This window comes from Pogoniulus pusillus, chromosome 4 (assembly GCF_015220805.1).
Source record: "Pogoniulus pusillus isolate bPogPus1 chromosome 4, bPogPus1.pri, whole genome shotgun sequence".
In the NCBI taxonomy this organism is placed as follows: domain Eukaryota; kingdom Metazoa; phylum Chordata; class Aves; order Piciformes; family Lybiidae; genus Pogoniulus; species Pogoniulus pusillus.
Window position 1 is genome coordinate 33,731,288 of NC_087267.1, and position 23,471 is coordinate 33,754,758.

A 23,471-nucleotide genomic window follows, 5' to 3' on the forward strand; every position below is an offset into this window, starting at 1 on the left:
AATAGTGGAATGTTTTTGCTTTCAAGTAATTTGGTTTTGTTTTTGCTTTGCATATGTTTTTGCAGAGGCTGAAGCTGTTTGGTCAGGGCAATCAGAGTGAGTTAAAGCCATGAAAGATAACAGGAAAACAAAAATTAATCTGAGTTCCTGCATTTTTTACTTCTGGATTTTGTGCTTTGTGTTTGCAGAAAGTAGAATGATTTGTTTAGCAAGACTGATGCTTGGAGTATGAAACAAGGCCAGGTCTAGTATGCCTCTTGCCAAAGTTTTTGTGCACATTCATTTTTGTCACTGGTCTAATACTGGAAAAGGGGGTAACTTGATGCCACGTGATGGCGTGGCATGGCTTCTGCAGATGTCAACAAGAAGAGTGCCATTGATGCTCTGATGCCCTGCTTCTTCTCTGTGTCACTAAGTATTACTGATGAGCAACAATTCACTTCATTTGGCTTCATTATATCCACTTTCCATTGTATACTTTATCTAGCTATTAAATGGAAGGTGAGATCATGGAGCCCTTGCAAAGGCCATCAGATGAGACTTTGAACAATCTCATCTCAGGTGAAATTCACTTTCACTGCTGTTGCTGTACTCTGCATAAAGGTTTGTTAGAAAAATTGCTTTCATGTTCAGAGAGTGCTAATGTAAGAATCATTGAAATACACTTCAGAAAGTGCAAATTGTTTGCTATGCTTGGAGGACCAAATCTGCAGAAGCTCAGGAGATGACATTGCTTGTTTTTAGAGCTAAGGGAACAGAGAGAAAAGGAAAATTTAAACTTGGGGCAGAGAGGGCAAAATGCATATTGCAAGGGAAAAATATTCTAATACCCTTTAGAAAAATGCTGAATGTTTTATTGAAATTAGAAAGTCACACACACTGATTTGTGCTGGCTTTAATCTTCAGAGAGCACAATGGATGAAAGGACTTTTCAATCATTTGTGTAATGCTTTCTTTAAATATGATTAATAAGGAAACATGGGGAGTGGTTAATCTGACTTGGAGAGCTCCTATTCTTACTCTGCAATGTTTCTGATCCTACACAATGCCTGGTGCATCCTCAGTAAATCCCTTTCCCTGAGTTAGTTGTTTAATTATGGCACTGCTTCACCAGTATTTGTCCTGATCACTTGAGAAAATAATTTAATTGCCTTACAGAGTCAGAGAGAGGTATCTCAGAAGACCTGTGCAAATCAAAGATTGTTCTTCTGCTGAATGCTGGGGAGCTTTTTCTGGGAATCTCTTTTGGAGGCTGTGGATTAAAGCCGAGTGGACGGACATGGGATCGGCATCCATCGCCCCACATCAGCCCAGGTCACTGCAAGTAAGTGGCCTGACACCTCTCAGGCTAATAGAGGAGATAACTAATGAATTTAGAAGCACTTAAGAGTTTCTGCCCTGGAGAGCAGGTGGACTGGGCTGTCTCCAGGATTTGGATGATCTTGGAGTGCTGATTTAGCCCTCTCCTGGTTACCCTGATATTGTTCACTTATTAAATATAAATCATATCCATAAGCAGCTCACTGTGATTTTGTAGTAATGCCTAAACTCTGCATCATTTGGCTCTCTCAAACATCAGTCACATCTTATAAATCCAAGGTAATTGTAACACTCCCCTTACAACAGCAAGAACAATAAAGGGCAAATTTTCCATGCAAAAAAAAAATCACCTCAAGTGCAGGACGGGAAAGGTAAAAAATAATCAAGATCCACAGTTACATTTCAGATCTAAACCAAGTAAGTTAATATAGTAAGTCAATTTACTAATTTACTCTAGTAGTCTTCTAGCTGTGAATTTTAGGGCCAGAAGATTATGATTACACAGTATATCACTCATTGCAAGACCCTTTTTAGCTTGTTCAATAGATACAGATCTAGTAAACAGTTCTATCTATTATATATTTAACCCAGTGATCATGATCACTGATCTGAGAGAACTTGGTAAATTTGATTTTTTTCCTTGAAGCAAGTTAATGTGTCTGCATAACTGTTGCAGGATCACTCACTAATAGTGTGAATGTGTGACAAAAGATTTCAGCCTGTACAGTCTTTTTATCCTCTGCAGCAAGCTCCTTACTGCTGTGTCAGTGTTAAGCCTACGGACAGCCTAAGTGCTAGCCTTGAATGATGTTGTCCTAATCATGCATTATCATTTACTGTGTCCTTCATGTGACTGGGTGCTCTTTAGGAAATACTGAGCATCTCATGTACCTCTCAGGTCAGAGTTACTTGGCCCTTCAGTAAAGAAGGTTTTGTTTCCTCCTTTGTGGTCAGGCAGCAAAATAGAAACTTTGCAAACCTTGGCTCTTCAGAGCCATGTTGGTGCTGGAAAATCTACACTGTGAGTTACTGTATAATTAAAGAACATAATGACTTGAATATTAGTTTATATTAATAGAATTAAGCCATAGTAAGCCATAAAAGCTGTTCATAAATATGTTAATAGAATGTGTGGTATTAATGAAAAACATTCTGCAGAGACTGAATAATTTAAGAGCTGGATATAACACACTTAATTAAACTTAAAATTATTGACTATCACAGCTAAAGTGGGCACTAAGGGAAGGCATCATATCCTGTCTCATCAATGAATAGCTACCATTATTAAAGAGATGTAGATAATATACAAAAGTGGGGAGTTCAGAGCATTTTGATGGTATATGAAATGCCTCTAGGAACTTGTTTCTGGCAGGTGTTGAGTGTTGCTGGTTCTTAACATCTCAGCAAGATAACTTGTTTTGAACATATCCTTATTTACAAAGGTCACTAATAAATGTTCACATCCTGCTTAGGGTAGAGGCTGCAGAATTAGTCTCTTTCCAGATTGGAGGCTGCTGGGCACTGAAGGTGCAGAGCTGACCCTGGGGCCACGCTTCCTGTTGGGGCTGCTGTGGTGGATGGTATCTTTTGGATGCTAAGACAGTCCTCTGAAAACTGTATAATGAGATGGAAGTGCACAAGGAAATGAACGGCACATTGCGATTTTTCTAAAGAGGAAACAAACTACATCTTGTTAGAAGCCCCAGATGTCTAACATTCTTGGCAGCTGTATTGCTCCAAAAGACAGCATGCTCTGTGATCACGTTCATTCAGTTGCCTTCCCCCCTCCCCCCACAAGCTAGGTGTAATGGACTATAAGAAATCTAACAGAGGCCACAAAGCATCAGGTGGGAATTGTGCCATGGGATGGCAGAGTGAGAGAAGGGCACAGGCAGAAGCAGCTGCCTGTCCTCTTCTCCCAGGCAAATGGCCTCTTCTCCCAGGCAACCAGCAATAGAACAAGGGGACACAGTCTCAAGTTGTGCCAGGTGAGGTCTAGGCTGGATGTTAGGAGGAAGTTCTTCCCAGAGAGAGTGATTGGCATTGGAATGGGCTGCCCAAGGAGGTGGTGCAGTTTCAGTCCCTGGAGGTGTTCAAGAAAAGACTGGATGAGGCACTTAGTGCCATGGTCTAGTTGACTGGCTAGGGCTGGGTGCTAGGTTGGACTGGATGAGCTTGGAGGTCTCTTCCAACCTGGTTGATTCTATGATTCTATGGACAAAGCTTGCCTCCTCCTCTGTAACAGTTGGAATAAGAAGATTCTCTATGTGACCATTTAGACTCATCAGATTTCAGACGTCAGCAATGAGTGTTATGAGAGGGACCATTAGATTAATTTAGGCTTGGGTATCACAGCATCAGGCTGCTAGCAAGGCCCTTCTGATACAGCTTCATTGCCTCATGTAATTTTTTTTCAGGTTTTACTTTCATATCTGTGCTTTTGTCCCTAAAAGAGCAGAAAGCTGGGTTATGGATTCTTTCAAGCAAGTTAAAAAGTCAGTTTTTACACATGGATAACTATAGATCAATTAAAAGAGCATGTAAATGAGTTCAAAGCCAAATTCATCTGAGAGATGGAGTCTGCCAGGAGATACAAAGATAAAATGCTCATGTGAATCTGCAGGATAACATATAGTTGTTCTGGGTGCTTCTAAAGAGTATGAAGGAGGTTGTAGCCAGGCTGAGGTTGGTCTCTTCTCCCAGGCAACCAGCAACAGAACAAGAGGACACAGTCCCAAGCTGTGCCAGTGCAGGTTTAGACTGGACATTAGGGAGAAATTCTTCATGGAAAGAGTGATTTGCCGTTGGAATGGGCTGCCTGGGGAGGTGGTAGAGTCACCATCCCTGGAGGTGTTTAAAAGGAGGCTGGATGAGGCCTGGTTTAGTTAGTTAGAAGGGTTACGTGATAGGTTGGACTCGATGATCCTTAGAGGTCTTTTCCAGCCTGGTTGATTCTATGATTCAAACTACCTGATGGGTTTAGGCCAATTTTATTAACAAATATATAGATTCATTTACTTAGGCTTGGTAGTTTTGTTTTGTTTTGTTTCTTTTACACACCAAGGTTGCTGAATTGAAGTTGGTATTGCCAGAGAAAACAAAGTGGTGTTGGAAATGCAGCAGGAATATGAATGAATGTTTGCAGTTCCACCAAGGTGGTCACAGAAGGAAAGGACACTTTTCCAAAATGACTATTGATTTTTGCACTCACATCAGATGAATGATATATGAGGGCACTTTGAGTTTCAAATAACAGCCAACCTCAGCTCTAGAGATTTACAAAATGGGTATTAAAAATAAGATGAACTGGGTTACCTGATCAGTACTCTGAACAGGTAGGAGAGGCCAAGGTGTGTTAGTCATTTATTACACAAACACAAAAGCTTCAGAGATATTAAGAGAGTTAGAGAAAAACATTTTGCAGCTGACTGGAGATTTCTGAAGAATTTAGCTTGATTCAGGCAATTAAAACACAGTATTGGCTTCCAATCATTCATAGAATCAACCAGGTTGGAAGAGACCTCCAAGATCATCCAGTCCAACCTAGCACCCTGCCCTATCCAATCAACTAGACCATGGCACTAAGTGCCTCATCCAGGCTTTTCTTGAAGACCCACAGGGACGGTGCCTCCACCACCTCCCTGGGCAGCCCATTCCAATGGGAAATCACTCTCTTTTTGTAAACATAAAAGCACTGGTCGTTAGTAAGGACTATCAAGTTCATGGTACAAGAAAGCACAGGCCATGTACCCCTTCATCTGGATGTGCTTTCAGAACAACCTTCTGGCACCTCCTCCTCTCCTATGCTCTACCTAACTTCAAGTGAGATATGGCTGCTGATCATTGTCCCTAAATGACTATTTATACATAATGAAACAATTTCTGGGGGGGGGGGAAATGCAGACTCATAACAGCCTGCACTTTGGTATTAGGGCTAGGGCCCTCTCCTAAGGCATGCTAAAATGGTCAGTACATCTCTTCTACGTCAGAAAATTTGACTGACATCCTTGGGCAGTGTTCTAATGAACAATAACACAGCTAAAAAGGTAGCTGGAAAAAGCCCCACTGCAAAACAGAGGCATCTTCTGGGATTTTCTTTAGGAAAATCTTTTCCCTCTAAACTCCTCCTGAAATTGAAACATTTTATAACATATTTTCATTTGACCTTATGTTGTTTCTTTATCAAAGCACAAGTCTTTTGGTTTTGCTGCCGACCCAAACTAAATTGCTTTTGATTTTCTGCATAGATTTTACACAGAAAAAAAAAATCTGTCTTAATACTTCCTGCCAAGTAAATAATCAGAAGCATTCACAGATAAGTGACTGTGCAAAGCTAACTTTAGCTGTATTTATAAAGGATTTACATGGCTACTTCTTTCATGAAAAAAAAAAATACTTATTTCCTGTGTCTGTTATGCTGTAGGAGAAAAAAAAACAAAGATAATACACAGAAAGTTGTGTTTATAAATATCTAACACTTGTGGTGGAACTGCAGTTTGCTGAACTTCCTATACTTGACAACTGGGACTTGAAAAATGGCCCTAACATCAGCTTGGACCTTTAACCTCATGAACTGCTTTTAGTGATGAACAAACAGAAGATGAAAATGACTATGAGGAATGGTGCAGTTTTGATTTCTACACCATGTAGGGATTTCTTTGCTGCTTGAAGGTCTCCAATGGCAACAGATACACTTGAACTACATATGTACAATGTTCAGGGGACCTCTATGTGTGCCCAGTTCTGCACTAGGAAATACAGGACGTGATAGTGTTCAGAAAAGGCATAAAGAAGCTGTAATGGGAAATGCAAGCAGTTGTGATTAGATTACATGGACAAGACTCGTGATTTTTGCACAGCATAGTGCCTGGGTGCTGGGGGCAGGGATTCTGTGGGGGTCCCAGCGTGCAATCTGCTTGAAGTCCAACGGCCAGGAGGATACCCTTGGATAGAACTCCATTTGTGTTTCCAAGCTGTCTCCTTCAACAGTGCGAGACTGGCCTTGTAATTTTAGCAAATACACTGCATGGTGCCAAATCAACAGACTGAACACATCTGAACACTTCTGTGTTTTCTTTGATGGGAGCAATCAAGAAAAAAAGACAACCAAAAACCCAGGAAAAAGTTTTCCTTTGCTTTCCAGGTATCATTTCTGGGCCATGACTCTGTGTTGCAAATTTTATGCATCTGGACAATTTGTGTAGTGGCATCTGATTTATGAAGAAAGCAGCTTGAATCAAGTGCAGAGTACTGTGTGTAAATTCAGTGCAGTTTCTGAGTTTAAAAAATGAATATTGCCTTACAGCATGTTCCAAAAGACTTCAATTCTGCATTAGTTGTTTCTTCAAGAGGCTGCCTACAAATATTGTCTGAGATCAGCATCCTAACGTTCACCTTCTCATTACTACTATTTTTGCAAGCCAACTGCCATAAGGAAGGGGGAAATCATGGCTTTGGTTCTCAAAAGTGTATGATTTTCCACCTGAAAAGTCATATTCAAACTGAAAAGTCATCTCTTTTGGTCACATTTATAGCAGACCTATGGCTATGTTTCCAGCACTAGCAGCAGTGTTAACAGGAAAAAGCAGTTACCCAGGATATTAAAAGACATTTGTAAAGTGCATAGCTGCTTTGACATCTCAGATAATCAGTTACAAAAGAAAAGCTGATACTGTAGAAGTTAAGTGACCTAGCACACAAGAAAGAGCTGGAAAAGATTCTATGAACAGTTGTGAGAAACAAAAGCATATTAGAGAAAGATAATATACATGCAGAGTTTACAAACCGTGTCTTTAGGGTGGCCCAATAAGTAGAAATATGGGGACCCATGCTTGTCACTTTTCATGCACATGGAGAGACTGGAAGGTACCATTCCTAAAGGAAGGGGAGGAACAGCCTAGGACCAATCATTAGAATTAACAGAACCAGTGACATACAGATATTTTATTATTGTTAGAGCAGAGACTTCTTAGTAAGTTTAGAACAACCCAGTAAAAAGTTTATATGTAACAGGAAAGAAGTATTTCTGCAAAGCTAAGACAAATAAGCATGCTGTGAGTCTAAATATTAGTGGAGGACTGAAACTACTGTGCATATATATTCAGGACATAGATTCAGCTGGACTAGGGACGGAGATAACATCTCGAGGTGCTTTCTGAAGGAGCCGTAACAAATCAAAAGCAAAGGGTTTAATGCATTGCAGAACTGCATCCAGTTATTTGTACCTTGTATTGGTATCAACTCTGACATTTTTTGGGTTTGCTGGTGGAGTGGTGCTGAAACATGAGCTGAGAGTTTTTTGAAGGCCCAGAAGTTATTTGCTGCTAAACAATGTGTAGCTTTGAGCTGTGAACCAGGAATGATTTCCTGTCTACTGAAACTTTACTTTTTGTATGCAGGAAGAAGAGTTCTTCGTCCTTTAAATAGCCAAAACTGTAGCTCTGTAAAATCACCTGAATGTCAGGAACCCACAGGGCGAGTTTTGTATGTACATTAGCTTCCTGTGAAGCACCAGAGATTCCAAAGATGTGCAATACAAGCCCAGGACATAGCTTTTAATGAAGTCTAAAAGGCATTGCTGGGAGAGGGAAGGACCACTGCTGTGGACATCCATAAAGCACCAACCAGTTCAGTGGCACAGAATCCTCATTCATCAAACCTCAGTGATTCCAATTCTTGAGACTCTGTGTTGCCATTGCATCGTGACCTAGCACACTCAAGGGCACACCCAGATTTTCAAGAAAGGGGACTGGAAATGTCTTCCAAAATCTCAGTGTGAATGGGCTAGAGTCTCTAACACAAACTTTCTGCAGGAGCTCCTCAGCAACTACCTGAAAACATTACCAAACTTGAAGTCCTGCTGTAAAAGCAGGAACTTAAGTGAATTAGCTTTCTTCTAGGTGTTCTTCATAGGTGAAATTCACCATTTCTGCTTCCTTTGCAGCGCCAGACAGGGGCAGGAATTTGTGCCTTGCTGGAGGTAACGTGTCTGCCTGCAAGAGTTAACTGTGCCTCAGCCTCCTCCACCTTTATACCTTGTTTGCAAAATTACTGCTTTCAGATACTCATAGGAATTGATGTATTTTAATATAGCTTAGAGTGATGAAAGCTCCAGTCAGGAAAGGCTAGGAGCGGTAAGCCAGACGAAGCAAGCTGGGACTGCTGGGACTGAGAACGAAACATTTCAGGCTGTCCTAGGGACCATAGCTACTTAGAGAAAACAGTGGTTGTTCTCAAAGAGAAATGTAGCTTCCCAGGGATTCCTGCAAACCTCATTGCTGGAGGGAGAGGCTGTGATTTCTAAGTTTCAATTAATCTTTACTGTTACTGTAATGGGGTTGTGTGCACAGTTTTCCTACATTTTGCCTTTAGAGATGCTGTATCTTAATGTTTGGCTGTTCAATGTACATGTCCTTCTCATTGTGTTCATACAGCTATGGCTAGGGCCTGAAAGATGAGCATCTGTAATTGGGCTCCCACGTTGTGAGCAGACAGACTTTTCGAAGTGCTGCACACCCAGCAGCTGTTGCTGATGTCAGTAACCTCTTAGGTAGAGATTACACTCTCAGTCCCTCCAGCCAGATTCCCTGGGTGTTAGTTTCAGGATCAGGATTCCCAGCAGTACTTCCAGCTCTTGCACAGTAATAGGATTGCCTACTGTGACTTGGTTCTTTGGAGAACATGGCTGGCAGTCTATTTCCTATGAAAGATGCTGCTGCTGTTCTTTGGGTTTGGATGAGCTGTGATAATTCACCTTCAGTAGAAGCACAGTTCCCCTGGCTATTCTTACCCTCAGCAAACATGGTCTGAGGTGTGAGCAACAGAACATCTGCTTTCTAAGCTGTGTTCTTTGCACCCTCCTGTGCCATCAGCTATCGTTTTGGAGCATTAATCACGTCCATGCTCTTTCCCATATATTCTGATGCTACTGTGCACACTACCAGAGGGTTTCTCTCTCTAAAGCGCTCTCGGATCTTTGACATTTGTTTTCAAGCAAAATTAGCAGCTGGAGTTGAGGCAAATGATGCATTTGCCACACACTTTATTTCTTCCCTTAGGTTTGAACAGTACTTCAGCTCAGCCAGAATTTTCAGAGATGTAGGGACATATTTCCAGGCAGCATAAACTGACATAACTCATGTAGGAGATTTACAACCTCCCAGGAGCTTGCTCTTTTTTTCTTCACTGAGTGCTTGCTTCCTTACGGTATACATTCTTTTCTTTCACAGATCAGTTTCTTAGCATTGATCATTCTTCTTCAATACTGCTTTTACTGATGTCACTCACACCATCATTCAAACGCTGATTTTCCTTTCACTGAAATATATGCTGCCATATTTGGTACTAGCATGGCCCCGGAATTTAACAATCACTGTATTGCACAAGGAAAATCAAAAGGCTTAAGACTGAGAGACAATCATGTGATGGGCTTGGCTGGTTGGTTTAGGCTGTTCTAGGTAAGCTTCCTTTTTTTTTCCAAAGTTGTAAGTCTGAGTGCCACTGCTGTTGGAAATATCCTTTAAACACAGCACTGCTACAGCTGTTTGGAGAAGGTCCTGAACATTGTGCTTGTCAGAGACTGAGAAAGGTAAACACCCAGGAGAGGACCCTGGTATACTTGCTCTGGTTTTGTATTTCTCCCTAAGCTTCTGCTGTGTGCCACCATGCCAATCTAGACATCAATGTCCTCCAACATTGCATTATGATACTCAGCTAAGTCCTATTTCCCACTAATGGTCTCCAGAGCTGGACCTTAATGAGAGCAAGAAAAAATTCTGAAATGTACTAGCTAACAACAACAGCAAAACAAAAAACCCAAAAAACCAACCCAAAACCCCAAGAAAAAAAGCCTAAATAACAACCAAACAAGAACAAAACAACAAAAACCCCAAACACACAAATAAACAAAACCCAACCCAACCCAAAAACCCCAACCAAACGTAAAACCAAAAGAGACTGATCATGTCAGTAAAAAGAGCTCCAGTTAGCTTTGTCACATCCCAACTGTGCAATTCTGGTGGGAAGAAGAGTGAACTACTAAATAATGACTATTTTATCTGCTGTCCTCAGGACTACTTTGTCCTTGATCTTACTGTGACAATTTTCTCTGTGTCCAGTTTTCCTCTGTTTGGAAAGGATGTTCTTTCTGGAGGTGCCTGTCATTAGCACCCTGACATGTTGTGTGCAGCACAATGATTCAGATTTGAGATATGGCCTTCTCCAGACATGCCCTCTGCTTTTAATACTTTCTGTTTGATAATTTCTGGTTTTAACTTCCGAAGCAGGCTGCTGTTGGTTTTTATGTGCACCTTCTGTTTGTTCTTAGAGTATTTCTCATTGCTTTTGGAAAAGACCTAGGAAGTACTTTTAACATCTCAGTTAATTTCAACAGGCATCTTAGGGTTTTTTTGCTTCCAGTCAGGACACAGCACTAACATTTCTCTGCCTGTGTAATGCACACACTAAGAACTGCCAATGTGCATGTAATGCTTTGCTGTGATGCTTTCTGTAGGTTGTGCATTACTAATTAACTCCTGAACACTTTTACTGCTCTTTCAGTGCAGTAGCACAAAATGGCTTTCAAGCATGGCTTCTTAGTTTTCCTCTAATAAGGATCTGTAAGATGGGGATGCAGGTAATAATGGGATGCAGATAATAAAGTTATCTGATCTTACAGCACCTCTTTGTAGCAATTCTTACTTTACAGTAATATGTAGTTTTACACAACTAATGCTAAGCATTCCAAATGTCTCTCCAAATGGTGACCCTGGCTTTAAACAGTTCTGTGGAGTCTTGTTGCTTTCAGTCAGTGCTGTAGGCTGTGCCTGGATTTGTAATGGTTTAACTGTATTTTCTCCTCATGTTTTTCTGAGGAGGGGAAGGCTTGTGCACATTTTCATCTTTGCAGGGGGCTTCTTTTCCCCAAACAATGCTATTTACACTGAGCTTTTACTATATCTATTTCCATTTTCTTATGATTCTGGAATAAGGCAGAGATTTCAAAGATGATATAAACATAGAAATGTATTCTGGATCTCTTGTAAATCCAGGTTTAAGTGCCATGTCCATTTTAGACTGCATCTGAACTGCAATTGATTCTTTGCTCATTGCAGCCTCCTGAGACACCCCCCACACACCCTGCCCCCCTTATTGTCAGTTGTTTTCTAAGGAACCAGAGAACAGGTGGAATGTGGTTCTGCTTTTAAAGAATGATTTCTACCACTACATTGGTCTTGGATGTTTGTTCTGTCATTAAAATTTCTCTCTGAAAGGATCATATGCTAGTTAAAATTCATATGAGATGTCTCAGTGCCAATTTATTGCAGTTTTTGAAAGCTATGTTGACTGTACTCCCAGTCATCAAAAGTACAGCTCACTAACTGTATTACTGGATCGGTAGGTTATGGCCCATCCTTGCTGCTCTTATTCAGAAGCTCTTGAAAGCTGGAGAAAATGCAGCAAACACTGTCTCAGGTATTGCCTCAGCCACAGAGAAGGCAGTGCAATTACCATGTCTACTGACAGCCAGCAAAGTGCTGACTTTCAGTGGAGGTGACTTTAATATCTCAGCAGAGGTAATGAATTTATGTTGGTAACAAAGATTGACCTGAGCCTAAGTGAAGCCTAAATATTACTCTGAATTCTCACGTGCTACTGACATTACTGAAACTAATGGAAAATTATGCTGAAACTTCTAAGGTAGCATTAGAAAAGTTTAATGGCATTTTGGACATCCTAGCCTAAAGAAGTCAAGGAATATTCATTAACACCCCTCCTTTCCTGTGAGACTCCAGGCCTAGCTGTGTGCATCATAGAACTTCTGTAAATATATGACATTGTCACACCACTCTTTAGAGTAAGCCTTGATTTCAAGTTGAAAAAAGATCTTTTTGTCTTTGAAAATTACCTTTGGATAATTTATTTTTACTTCTTATGTCAACAGTGAAAAAGGTTTCTATGTTGTGTAAATGACTCAAAAAAGTCTCATAAGGCCTTCTGAAATAAAACATGAGAAGGGATTCTGCTTTCCTATTACAATAAGCAAAGTCTCTTTTTTTCACTCAGAGTTGGCTTCTACTTAGTCATCCTTGTATGATGACAGAGATAATAGAATGGGTGAGGATGTCAAACAAAGAAGTACATTCTTGTTAATGCTTGGAGCTTAAACCTGAGTCACTGAATTGCATGGCAACAAGATCATCTGTTGTGATTAAAAATGTGCAGAGAAGTACCAATAGAGGAAGAAAAGGACAGTTTGTGGACAAAGCAGCAACTCCCAGCACACTCAGAGATGTCCCCTAAGGAGTTCAAGGTGTTTCCTGCAATGCACATCTTACTAACCATTGGCTGTGTCAGAAAGGCAGTGGACAACAGTGATGGACGTACACATATGGTCTTGAGCCAAGAAGACACTCAGACACTTGAGTAAGTCCACCTCTACTCATTTAAGCACTTAAGCCTACATGTCATGTGCCCCAGGACATTACAGTATATAGAGCTCTGCAATTGCTAATTAACTCAAAAGCAAAGTAATTAATTTACAAAGCTTTGTGCATGCACTAAAATGTAAAGATGAAAACCCACCATATTCTGGGACCTGGCCTGTTCCACGCTTCAACAACAGCCGCACTCTCCTGCCACCAGACTTGATTAGCTCTATTGCTCTGGCATGTGTCATGTCCCTTGTGCTTTCTCCATTGATTTCAATTATTTGATCTCCTACCTGTCAGGGAAGAAGGATATTGAGTCAAACAGAATTGCAGTAAAATGAGCGTTTCAGAGACACAGTGACTAGATCACAGGTTACTGCATGACAGACAGACACATCAAGGCAGATTTGTTCCTGTCTCTTCGAGGGATATTACTGGCAGATTAAATAACCTCCAAAGTGGATTCTGAATGTGGTACATCAACTGCTGCACAGCTTCTGCTGAAATCAGCCTGGTACAGTTGGAAATGCCCTCACGGATCCTATGTGTAAGAGTGTTTTTCATTGCTTGATACGTTGGAATTACTGGAATGTTAACTGTGCTAACACCTTCACTTGCAGTGTTGTGTGGCCCTGAGAAGACTTTTGCTGCATTTAACTTGCTGTTTTCGTAGAGAAAAAAGGAATTTGAAGCACAAGTACAAAGATCCATCATCTGAATATCCAAATGTTGTTAGGAAAGTCTCACACCAAGTTAAAAGTTGTTATGAAGCAATCTTCCAAAGAAAGGTTAGTGCTATTGCATAGGAGACACATGTTTGCTGGAGTTCTTAGAAGAGCATGCCCTGAATTATTTATCCACAGAAGGTTTTTGCTCACAGTAAGCACATCCCTGGCTGAGCCGTCCAGTTAGAACTGCCAGCTCCGGAGCTCTGATTACAGATTTCTGCCACTCACCTCCTGGCCAGCTTTCCAGTCAGGGTTAGTGTTGTTACTATTTTTCCACCTCTGTTTCTGCAGCTGCAAAATGGGGCACTGTTGTCTGCATCTCCCATCCACCACAGTCTCTCTCCCAGCTTTGCCTCCTGCTGGGATGTTTTGATTCTGCTCTTCCCTCTGTGAGAAGAGCTGTCTTTCGATGATGGAAACTTATCCTTGCACAGGGGAGGGGCTGCTTTCTACTGTGCCCGGTCAGCATGGCAGACAGCACAGGTAGGAAGCTGCAGCTGCATGGCTTGTTTGGCGCCGCATACCACAGTCACCCTCTTATTTTGCAAGGGAGTGACATGAGCAACTCGGTGAGGCCATGGTGAGCCTCCTCTAAGAAGCACTACAGCCTTTGGAGTTCAGATTTTGGAGCTGTGCTGCAGAAGCCTGTAAGCATTACTGGAGAGATGACCCTGGTGAAGCCCAGGAGGGCTGATCTCATGGTGCTGGTAGAGGTGTGGAGTCCAGGTGATGAGCAAACAAGGGAGATGCATGAGACCCTCAGGTGAGTGGGTTCAGCAGAGTCATTTATCAGTGCCAGAGGCGCACACAGACTCAGCAGGATCACACCTGCCTCAGTCTGCACCTGTGGCTTCCTCACAATGCTTATCCACTACACCAAAATACCAACCCTGTGTACATTCTGGAGAGGGCTTTAAGGATTCTATACAGATTTCAAGATGACAGGCACTTCCTTTTCCTCTCACTAGCCTGTCTTGATAAAACCAGCTCTTTGCTGGCCTTGGACATTGAAATGCTTTCTCTTTTGTATGCTGCCTTTGCTACTATTGTATTTCTGTCAACTAAAAGTGTAATCCTTCAGAGGCTTTCCTTCCTTCCTGAGTTTGAAGTGTAGTATTTACCAAATAAATGTGCATAATATAAAATGTCAAACATCAAAGAAACCTGGAAGGGATGTCAAGAATTTATCTAGTCCCTATTTTCGTTCAGAAAGAGTGCTACTAGAAGCACTATGGCAGCGTTTCTCAATTGGAATTCATACTTTGCAGCCTGTCTTAAGGACTCTCCCAGGATCCTGCAGGCAATCAATGCCAGCAGTTAACTAAAAACCCATTGATCCGAATAAAACCTTTCAGCTTTTCTATCACACTTTGTAAACGCTGCAGACTGAGCACTGGGGGAGGAAACAAATCAGGATTAATTGGTGGATTTTCTCAGAATGCCTTTGATTGTCCCATGCACTATGTGGTTTCAGGTATTTCTGATGATCTCCAGGCCACACAGGACAAGTGCCCTCTGGAGAGGTCTTCCTCAGGTTTGACCATGCAGTTTGCATCACCATGACTTTTGAAATGGTTGGCTGGATGTAATTGCTGCACACACTCAGAGCAAAAACGTAAAATCTCTTCTACCACTTCTGTAACACAAACAGAAGATGGATTTGTAGCATCCCTACAAGGATACTGGCCAGGGCAAATGCAGACAAAATTCAGCCAAGCTGGGGAAACCTGTTTCTAATGTCATGAAAAAATTAAGCCCTGGTAGAAATCCTATAAAGGTAACTGCAGATTTTCCCGTGGCTTAAAGACAGCTCTGTTTGGTGTCACAGTGCCTGGACAGACCATGCTTTGCAGAAGGTATTTAAAATCATCTTGTTAGCGTGTTTTGAGAGAAGTGCCAGGTTAGATCAAATGAAGGAGGTATTTTTAACAGTCCTTGGTAAGTAGCCTTTAAAACGAGCCCTGATGAAAGCCATGCAGAGCATGTGCAGTCCTTCAAGTAAAATCCTCTGCACTCTGGAGCAGAGAGAAAGAGATTTTAATACAATTTAATACGTAAAAAGGTTAAGTTAATGTCACACTCTCCCCTAGCTCTTTGCCTTTCTTCTCATTGGTCAAGATGCAGGAACTACCTTATATTAATGTAACCTTTTCTGTATTTCAGTGGATTAAAATATGTAGGCAGCATATAGCTGTTTTGATAGTTCTTTTATTACAAAATCTTACGTGCAAATAACCTGGGAAAGCTTAAGAGATGCCAGCATCGTGATTATGTGACTGAAGAAGGGAAGAGAAACAAGTTACCAAAAATTAGGTGCTCAGAAAGTAAGAGATGAACAGATAAAGGAGCAATGCATTAACTGTGTTCCATCAATTTGTGTTTTGTGGCGGAGCGCTGGCTCTGAATTACATTGCCTTTGCAGCACAGGCCCAGCTCTGATCACATATGAAACCAAGGAGGAGAAGTGTTGCCGACACTCTTACCCTGAGAGAAGCTTCGATCAGACTTCATGCAAAAGAGATAACCTTGATTGAGGAGTAATTCTCCACGTGTCTGATACATTCCTGATCCTTTTTTGTCTACGGTTAAACGTCTATAACCCCTTCCTTCCCCTTGTCAGCGTAGATTCTCTCATATCCGCTGTAGGAGGAAGCCATGCTGTATGCCTTCCTTCTGGCCAGGCACCCAAGTGAGCTTGCTCTCTTGTATTTTCTATTGTGAACTATCTTTAAGACATTTTTAGGCTGTTTCTGTCTTTCTTAACTTCAGTGGGATTTTCTGAAGAAGAATTTAGATAGACCTATATATTGAAGCTGCACCAAGGTGAGGCCAGAGTTAATGGTAAGCTTTCTATCAAAAGAACCCACTGCCTGTTACATGGGATCCTCATTACTCTGTCTTCAGGATAAAAGTTGATTCCTTCTGTTTTATATTGCACATGACATTTTTCTATCTTTCGCTTCTAGATCCTTCTGAGCCTGTCCACAGTCTCCAAACTAAAGATAATACTACAGTGGGGGTAGGCAGAAGAGATCAAAATGATAACATTCTTCCCATGTGGGAGAAACACTTTATTAATACTGCTTCCAGAATGAGACCTTTGTCTTTCTGTAACACATCAGATTTGCAGCTCAGAGTTAGCTTGGATTCCAATATTATCCCCAGCAGTACTGTCTAAATAGTTATCCCTCATTTCACATTGTGCATCAGTGAATCTTATCTGATTGACTGCTTTAGGATGAAATTTTAATTTGACATCTAAGTCTGTTCCTCAGAGTCCTATTAAATCTTCTGTGAATGGTGACATCTTGGCATCAGTAAAAATTATTTAATTATTTATCAACAGGACTCCAATCACTAATAAAAATACTGAATCAAGCTCATTTCATCCTAGACCCTTCAGAACCACAGCTGTAATTTCACACTAGTAATTACTATTCAGGAGCAGCCTTGGAGAGGGATTATTTTCAGCAACCACATTACAGTGATTTCACCTAGAGTCTGTTTCTCCATTTCCTTTTCTGTGAATTTCATAGAAAGTGGTGTTGAAAGGTAAAGAGAAGAGAACTTCTACATTCCCATTTCCCCCTTTTCACAAAGAAATAAAAATGAAAATCAGAAATAAGAAATGACAATTTGACTGGCACGATCAGATTTGCTTCCCACTATTTTAATGCTGATGGACTTTGTCAATGGTTTGCTAACTTGTCATAGATAAGTTCTGAGAATGAAAGCTGAAGAACTTTTCCCTATTATCTGACTTTAAAAGTAGAGACTATGTTTTCCTTTCTCTAGTCTGACACTAACTTTCTTGTCCTCCATGAATTCTTATACATCATTACTAATAGTCTAGAAACTGCTTTCTCTTAGACATAATTACCAATAGCCTACAAATTACCTTCTGAGTCATTAAGCACACAGGCACATCAACACGCTCAACTGACTTGAATCCAAGTATGCTTTTGGCAGGTTTCTCCTTATTCTGATCTATACTCTTTTTGTTGAATTTGATGTACATTTATGGCCCCTCTCAACATCTCAGTGAAGACTGACAGAAAGCAAGCACCTAGTATTTAAACCTTCTCTATATTCTCAGCAATCAATGGACCTCTTTTTTCCTCTTCTTCATATGCCTTTTAGTATATTTATGTTACCTGTTGTATTTCCTTGCTGCCTGCTTGGATATCGTTCAGCCACGTTTGATCTTCCCTCTGCATCTGATGGGACATCAGCCACCTAACATGTGTTGAGCATCTAATCTTTTATTGGATATGACCCTGTGACATCAGCTGCTTTCACAGTAAGTAACACATTTTAATAGCAGAGCATTATTTTTAAGAGGCATTTCAGCAAGCTGCCTTCTTTGGAGATAAAAAGCTTTTCAGATGAAACATCAGAATATTTCCAAAGATTAAGGACAAGTTAGCAAAGTTATTGGTCTGCATGGAATTTAGGCCTGTATTTTTAGACTCTATGGACTTCATTTTTGGCAAGAAATTAACAGAAAAAACCCCTTTCCCAAATCTTGAGAGTTACACATCCCTAAAGTAGTATCCTTACTCCCATGCTATCCAGGTACTTTTTTCATGACAGCCTGAGAGGACACATATGTTCTAATCCACAGTTTCCAAGTGTATTAGAGCATTCTAATTAAGACATTCTAATTCAAGTTTCAAATCCACAAATAGTAGGTGCTTGAGAGTGTGGCCCTTGAATTCCTGTATTTTCATCTTACAAAGCCACTGCTAAAGACTGCCTTCAGCAATTTGGAATAAACCTTAATTTGAAGGTGTGGTTCTGTGGGATCCATACATGGACCTGCAGCAAATGTTTCTCTTTGCAAGGCTGGCAACTCTTGGGTGCTCAGTCATGCGAAATGAATGGATGGAGCCCTTCCCTCTCTCAACAGCCAGGCCTTGCATCACAGGACACCCCACGAACTGGCATCAGCTCTGATTTGTAACCTTCCTGGCAGTCTTCAGCAAAGACTACAAAGCTGGACTGATCAATCTTCACCCCCTCCAGACGTTCCCACCAGCTTACGGTTGAAGCGTGTTGGCAAGCCAGCCTGGGAAGCTTGCAGGGCTGCTGCCTGAGCTGTATTGAATCTGAAGAAACATGCTCTCTGCAGCTATCAATTTGGCAACTTTACACATGTTGGTTCTGCATTGTGCTTCTTTCTTCCCACAGAATGTGGCCCTGGCTGAATTTCCATGCTGTTTGGGATAAACGCCTGCCCAAACCAACTGATTCTCCTCCTGACCCGATAACATGTGACAAAGAGACTGCTCTGCTATTATACTCTCACAACGTGCAAGCACAAAGTAAAGACTGAATGCTTCCCTCCTGTATCTTAATGTTTTAAATTTGAATATTAATGATTTAAATGCAATTATGTAAGTAGTTTGTGTGTATGGGAAATGTCTCTTCAAAAAATCTGTTTCAGTTCACATTAGTTCAGATGCTCCATTCATGCAGAAGAACAACTGAGCTATAAAATTGGGCAGCCTGTTTTCTGGCAATAATGAGAAGATAGTATTCCTAAGGAATGTTTCTGTGACATTAGTATTGATAGGTTAATTAGAAAGACAATTGTAAAGCTTCTCCCAATCATTACAAAAAAGTGCTTCTAGAACATGTGAGTTTATTTGTGGAGTCTTTGTTCTGTCCATATTTTATAGTAATTATAACCTGTCTTGTCAAAAAAGCCAACCTTACATGCAAGCAGGACTTCAGAAGCAGGCTAAACCAGAAGGAAATACCTACAGCTTTAAAGCAGTCAAGAGGATTTTTCTTGCTTAAATGTATTTTGAAAGTGTTGATTGAAATTACTGAAACAAGTTCTGGTGTCCCCATCATGAGAAGGACACAGAACTGTCGGAGTGACTCCAGAGGAGGGCCACAAAGATGATCCAAGGGCTGGAACACCTCTGCTATGAGGATAGGCTTAGGGAGCTGGGATTCTTCAGCCTGGAGATGAGAAGGCTCAAGGCAGCCTCTAGAGCTGCCTTCCAGTGGCTGATGGGATCTTACAGGAAGGCTGGAGAGGGACTTCGCATAAGGGCGTCTAGCAGTAGGACAAGAGGGAATGGTTTGAAACTGAGGCAGAGTAAGTCTTAGAATCTTAGGAAGAAGTTCCTCACTATGAGAGTGGTGAGACTCTGCAGTAGGCTGCCCAGGGACGATGTGGATGCCTCCTGCCTGGGAATGTTCAAGGCCAGGTTGGATGAGCAGCTAAGTCTAGTTGAGAGGTGTCCCTGCCCATGGCAGGCAGGTTGAAATAGATGATCTCTGAGGTTCCTTCCAATGTAAACCATCCTGTGATTCTATGATGACAGCTTTGTGTACATTTGCCACCATCAGGGCAGAAGGACTGGTCTGTAAACAGGTGTGCAGATCCCAGCTGCACAAAATGAAATTAATTGTGTGTGCACATTTTCATTCTCTGTTAAATGAGGAAGCCTAATGATAAAAGCAGCCTCAAATGAGTTGTGCAGAGGGCATTGCTATCTGTCATTTTATTAATGCATTTTATAATTAAACCTCAGGAAAGAGACTAATTACAGTTAATTCCTTTTATATGGTCAGTCTATTTTTATAATGGAAACCTTTTTTTTTGGCATATTACTTGTGGCTGTTATTATTGTCAATGAGTCCAAAAGGCTGAGAGCTTGTCTGTACTTGGAGACACAATAGCCAACTCCAGAATATCTGTTTTGGTGAATTTCCAAGTACTGCCAAACCCTAGTATTGTTGCCTGGAGTTAAGCAGAGGCTGGATATCTGCTGAGCAAATTTCCTCACAGCAGAGGATCTGTACTGCCTGGAAATTCCAGGTATGCTGTGTAGACTGTGCAAAGCTATGGGGTATTTCTAGTCTTGGACTCCCTCCAGTGCCTTTTAGATACATGAACTTGGGTGTCTCAGGAAGAGACATGGCATTTATCCCTGGAGGAATTACATTAACATGTCCCTTGCCACTTTTGAAGCATGACCCATAGAGTTTTAGAGTCAGAATATTTTTTTTCCAAGATAACCAGCTGTTTAAGCAGCTGTAGCTTCTTACCCCTGCAAATGCCAGCCCTGTGTTCCCACAGAGAGCAGCTCTTGCATCTTGCCCAAAAGCAGAGGGCACGCTGTGAGGAAGAGAGGGGGCAGAGGACACAGACTGAATTGGTGCAGAGCAAGAAATGTCTTTCACACCACTTCTCAGCAGGTGCTCTAGCTTTTTTTGATTTCACTTTTCCACCTTTTTCTGAGAGAGGGAGAAACATTAGAAGTGTTATTATAGAAAGAGAGCTTGGAAAGTGGAAAATGTGCATGACCAAGTGTCTGCAGAGAATGAGCAATGCAGGAGAGAGAAAGGGAGTTCACACTGGTGGTTGGCTAACAAGACAGCAGAATGCACTTCTGGTACTACAGGGGACTTGATGTCTTCCTGCAGCATTGATGCAAAATACTCCATGTACATTGAAGGTGTCAAAGATAAAAGGAAAATTCATTATCCTACTGGTCCTGATAAACCATTTTTTTTTAAATAGAGCTGGGATGACATGTAGCATAATGGAATATTAATACCATGTATTTCACCACTACAGTCATGGATGGAAACCAGCTGAGGCTGTTAAAAATTAAGAAGAACATTTTCTGGTTTCTTCTAGATGGTCTTGTGCAGTTGCTATCAGGCAAAAGCAAAGTAAATTCAAGATCTGACAAGCTGATTTTATAGTTCTTACACAGAAGCTTGTGCATGGAGCCTCCTTCTTCCAAAGCTTCATGCAAACAGCAAACCAGAGAAGAACATAAAGTTTGAGAAGTCAAACATAAAACTACAAAAAGAATTTGAGGAGAAAAAATGCTAAATGTAAGAGCTAAGAATATACTTTCAGACATACCACAGGTATGGAGCCTGTCAGACAACCAAGACCTTGAAAGCTAGTTTATGCAGGAAATAGATGAATTCCTTGCATCAATGTTCACTAAAGAGGAGGGAGAAAACTCCTGCTGAGGGACTTCTTACCACAGGAGTGGGCCTAACTGACTCCAACAGCAGGATGAGTGGCAAAGGTTTTATGACAAATTGATGAAACAGGTAGCAAGAAACCACCAGAAGTAGATGACTTTTGTCCTCAGTTCTAAAGACATCTGAATATGAAGCTGCTGAACTAGTAGATAAAGGATGTGATCTGCTGCCTAGATCAGTAGAGTGCTGTATAGCAGAGGAATGGGAAGTGGCAAGTGTGACATCAGTCTTTGCAAATGGCCCTGGAAAGTAACCAAGCAAATCTCCTGTTCAGTTGAGCAGGTGGAAGGAAGCAATAAGGATGGAGAGGATTAGCTGGCATGTGGATAATGATGATACAGTGGGGAAGGGTCAGTGTGGCTACTGCACAGGGAGGCCATTCCTCCCAGATCTATCACAGGTCACTGGAGCTCTCAGCAACTATATAGATAGATGTGCTCTGGGTAGGACTCTGACATTTTCAAAAAGCTTTTTACAGTAAAACCTTCAGTAAAGTCTCTGCTAAGTGATGAGGAAGAATAATCTGCTAGGTGAGACATTAATTCCAGGAGAAAATACTTCAAATAAGTGGTCGATTTTCACAATCAAAAGACCTTACCATGGTAATTATTCTGTTCAGTATATTTGTGTATGTCATGGTGAAGAAGTTGGAGATTGGGGTGATAATATTTGCAGGTAATACAATACCATGCAGGACTGCCAAATATAAACTGAAAAGCTGTAAAAAGACATCACAAGACTGTGTTAAAACACCAGGTTCAGTTCAGTGATGCTAAGTACCTGTGGAAAATTACATACATAATGCCTCTAATTAATCATTCCCTCTGGAGAGGAAGATCTCATAGTCCTTGTGGTTAGCTTGCTAGAAATGGCAGCCCAGTCAATAAAGCAAACAGAATATTAACCATTAGTGAAGGAATAGGCACTAAAGGAGAAGCTATCACCATGCCATTTAAGAACACCAGTATCTTGAAAACTGCAGAGTGTTCTGGTGCTTCAACCTCTAAACAAGTAGAGAGAAGGTTCTGAGGAGGTCAGCAAGGCTGGTCAGGGGTAAAGAGCAGCTCTCTTACGAGGCAAGATAAAACACACAGGTAAATTTCAATGGGAAAAAGGTGAATAAGGTGTAGGACAGTAGAATAAGGAATGATATGGAAACTGAGAAAGGCAATCATAAGATTATTATGCTGTAGCTACAAAAAAAAAAGATGCATCCGTGGTTAAAAAATAGGCCTAGATACTAGATATGAAAATTCTAGCATGAAAATAATCTGTGAACTGCTGATTGTCAGGAATTTTGATCTATACCCAGGGAAGAATCATTTCATACTTATCCTACGTTCCTTTCCTAAACATCTGCTACTTCTTGTTGGAGTGAGGACACCGGGATGAGTGTGTCCTAGGAATGAGTCTAATCTCTGTATCCTTTTACCTTCACAGGTGAGCTCTCCGGTTTCTACTTGTCATGGTGTGGGAAACATAGAAGAGAGACTGCCTTGCTCATTCCTGTTGCTAAACAAAGTGTTTCAGTTATCAGAGAGGCACCATTTGGTGAACTCGTTTTTTGTCTAACACTCTTGATTCTTAATTTTTATCTTTTAAGTTTAGGCCAATTAATTTTTTAGACCAGAAAACCTTTTTAAGTCTCCCATAAGGTACAGATTTTAAACGTGGCGCCTGCCTGCCAACTATTTTCCTCTTCAGATTTCATACTAAACCATTTTTTAGCAAGATTATTAACTCATTCTTTCTCATGGTTGGCTTGAAGGATTTTGCTATTAGGCACAGAACTGCTGTGAATGTGTCAATTTGAGTATGTTTTTGCAAGAGTGATGTTAATTACATGTGCAAGAGAAATGTTCTTTCTCCTTACCTTTCTGCAAACAAATGCTGAAAACCACACACAGCTTTTTGGAGGAATGCTGAATAATAGTGCCCTGAAAGTTAATTCAGTCCTGATTTATTAAGCTTT

At 41.0% G+C, this 23,471-nt stretch overlaps 1 protein-coding gene and 1 long non-coding RNA gene across 3 annotated transcripts in view; one reads left to right on the plus strand and one right to left on the minus strand.

Annotated features, from left to right (window-relative positions):
- Positions 1 to 1,515, plus strand: part of LOC135174901 (uncharacterized) — a 41,453-nt gene extending 39,938 nt beyond the window's left edge. For both annotated transcript variants that reach the window (XR_010302134.1, XR_010302133.1), the window contains one exon: positions 1,159 to 1,515. This is a non-coding gene — a long non-coding RNA (uncharacterized LOC135174901). The remainder of the gene's footprint in view (positions 1 to 1,158) is intronic.
- The window catches only part of MAGI2 (membrane associated guanylate kinase, WW and PDZ domain containing 2), a 760,890-nt gene that overhangs the window by 10,920 nt on the left and 726,499 nt on the right, over positions 1 to 23,471 (minus strand). Inside the window, 1 exon segment of the mRNA XM_064142561.1 lies at positions 12,904 to 13,042. Coding sequence (XP_063998631.1) covers positions 12,904 to 13,042 — 139 coding nt within the window.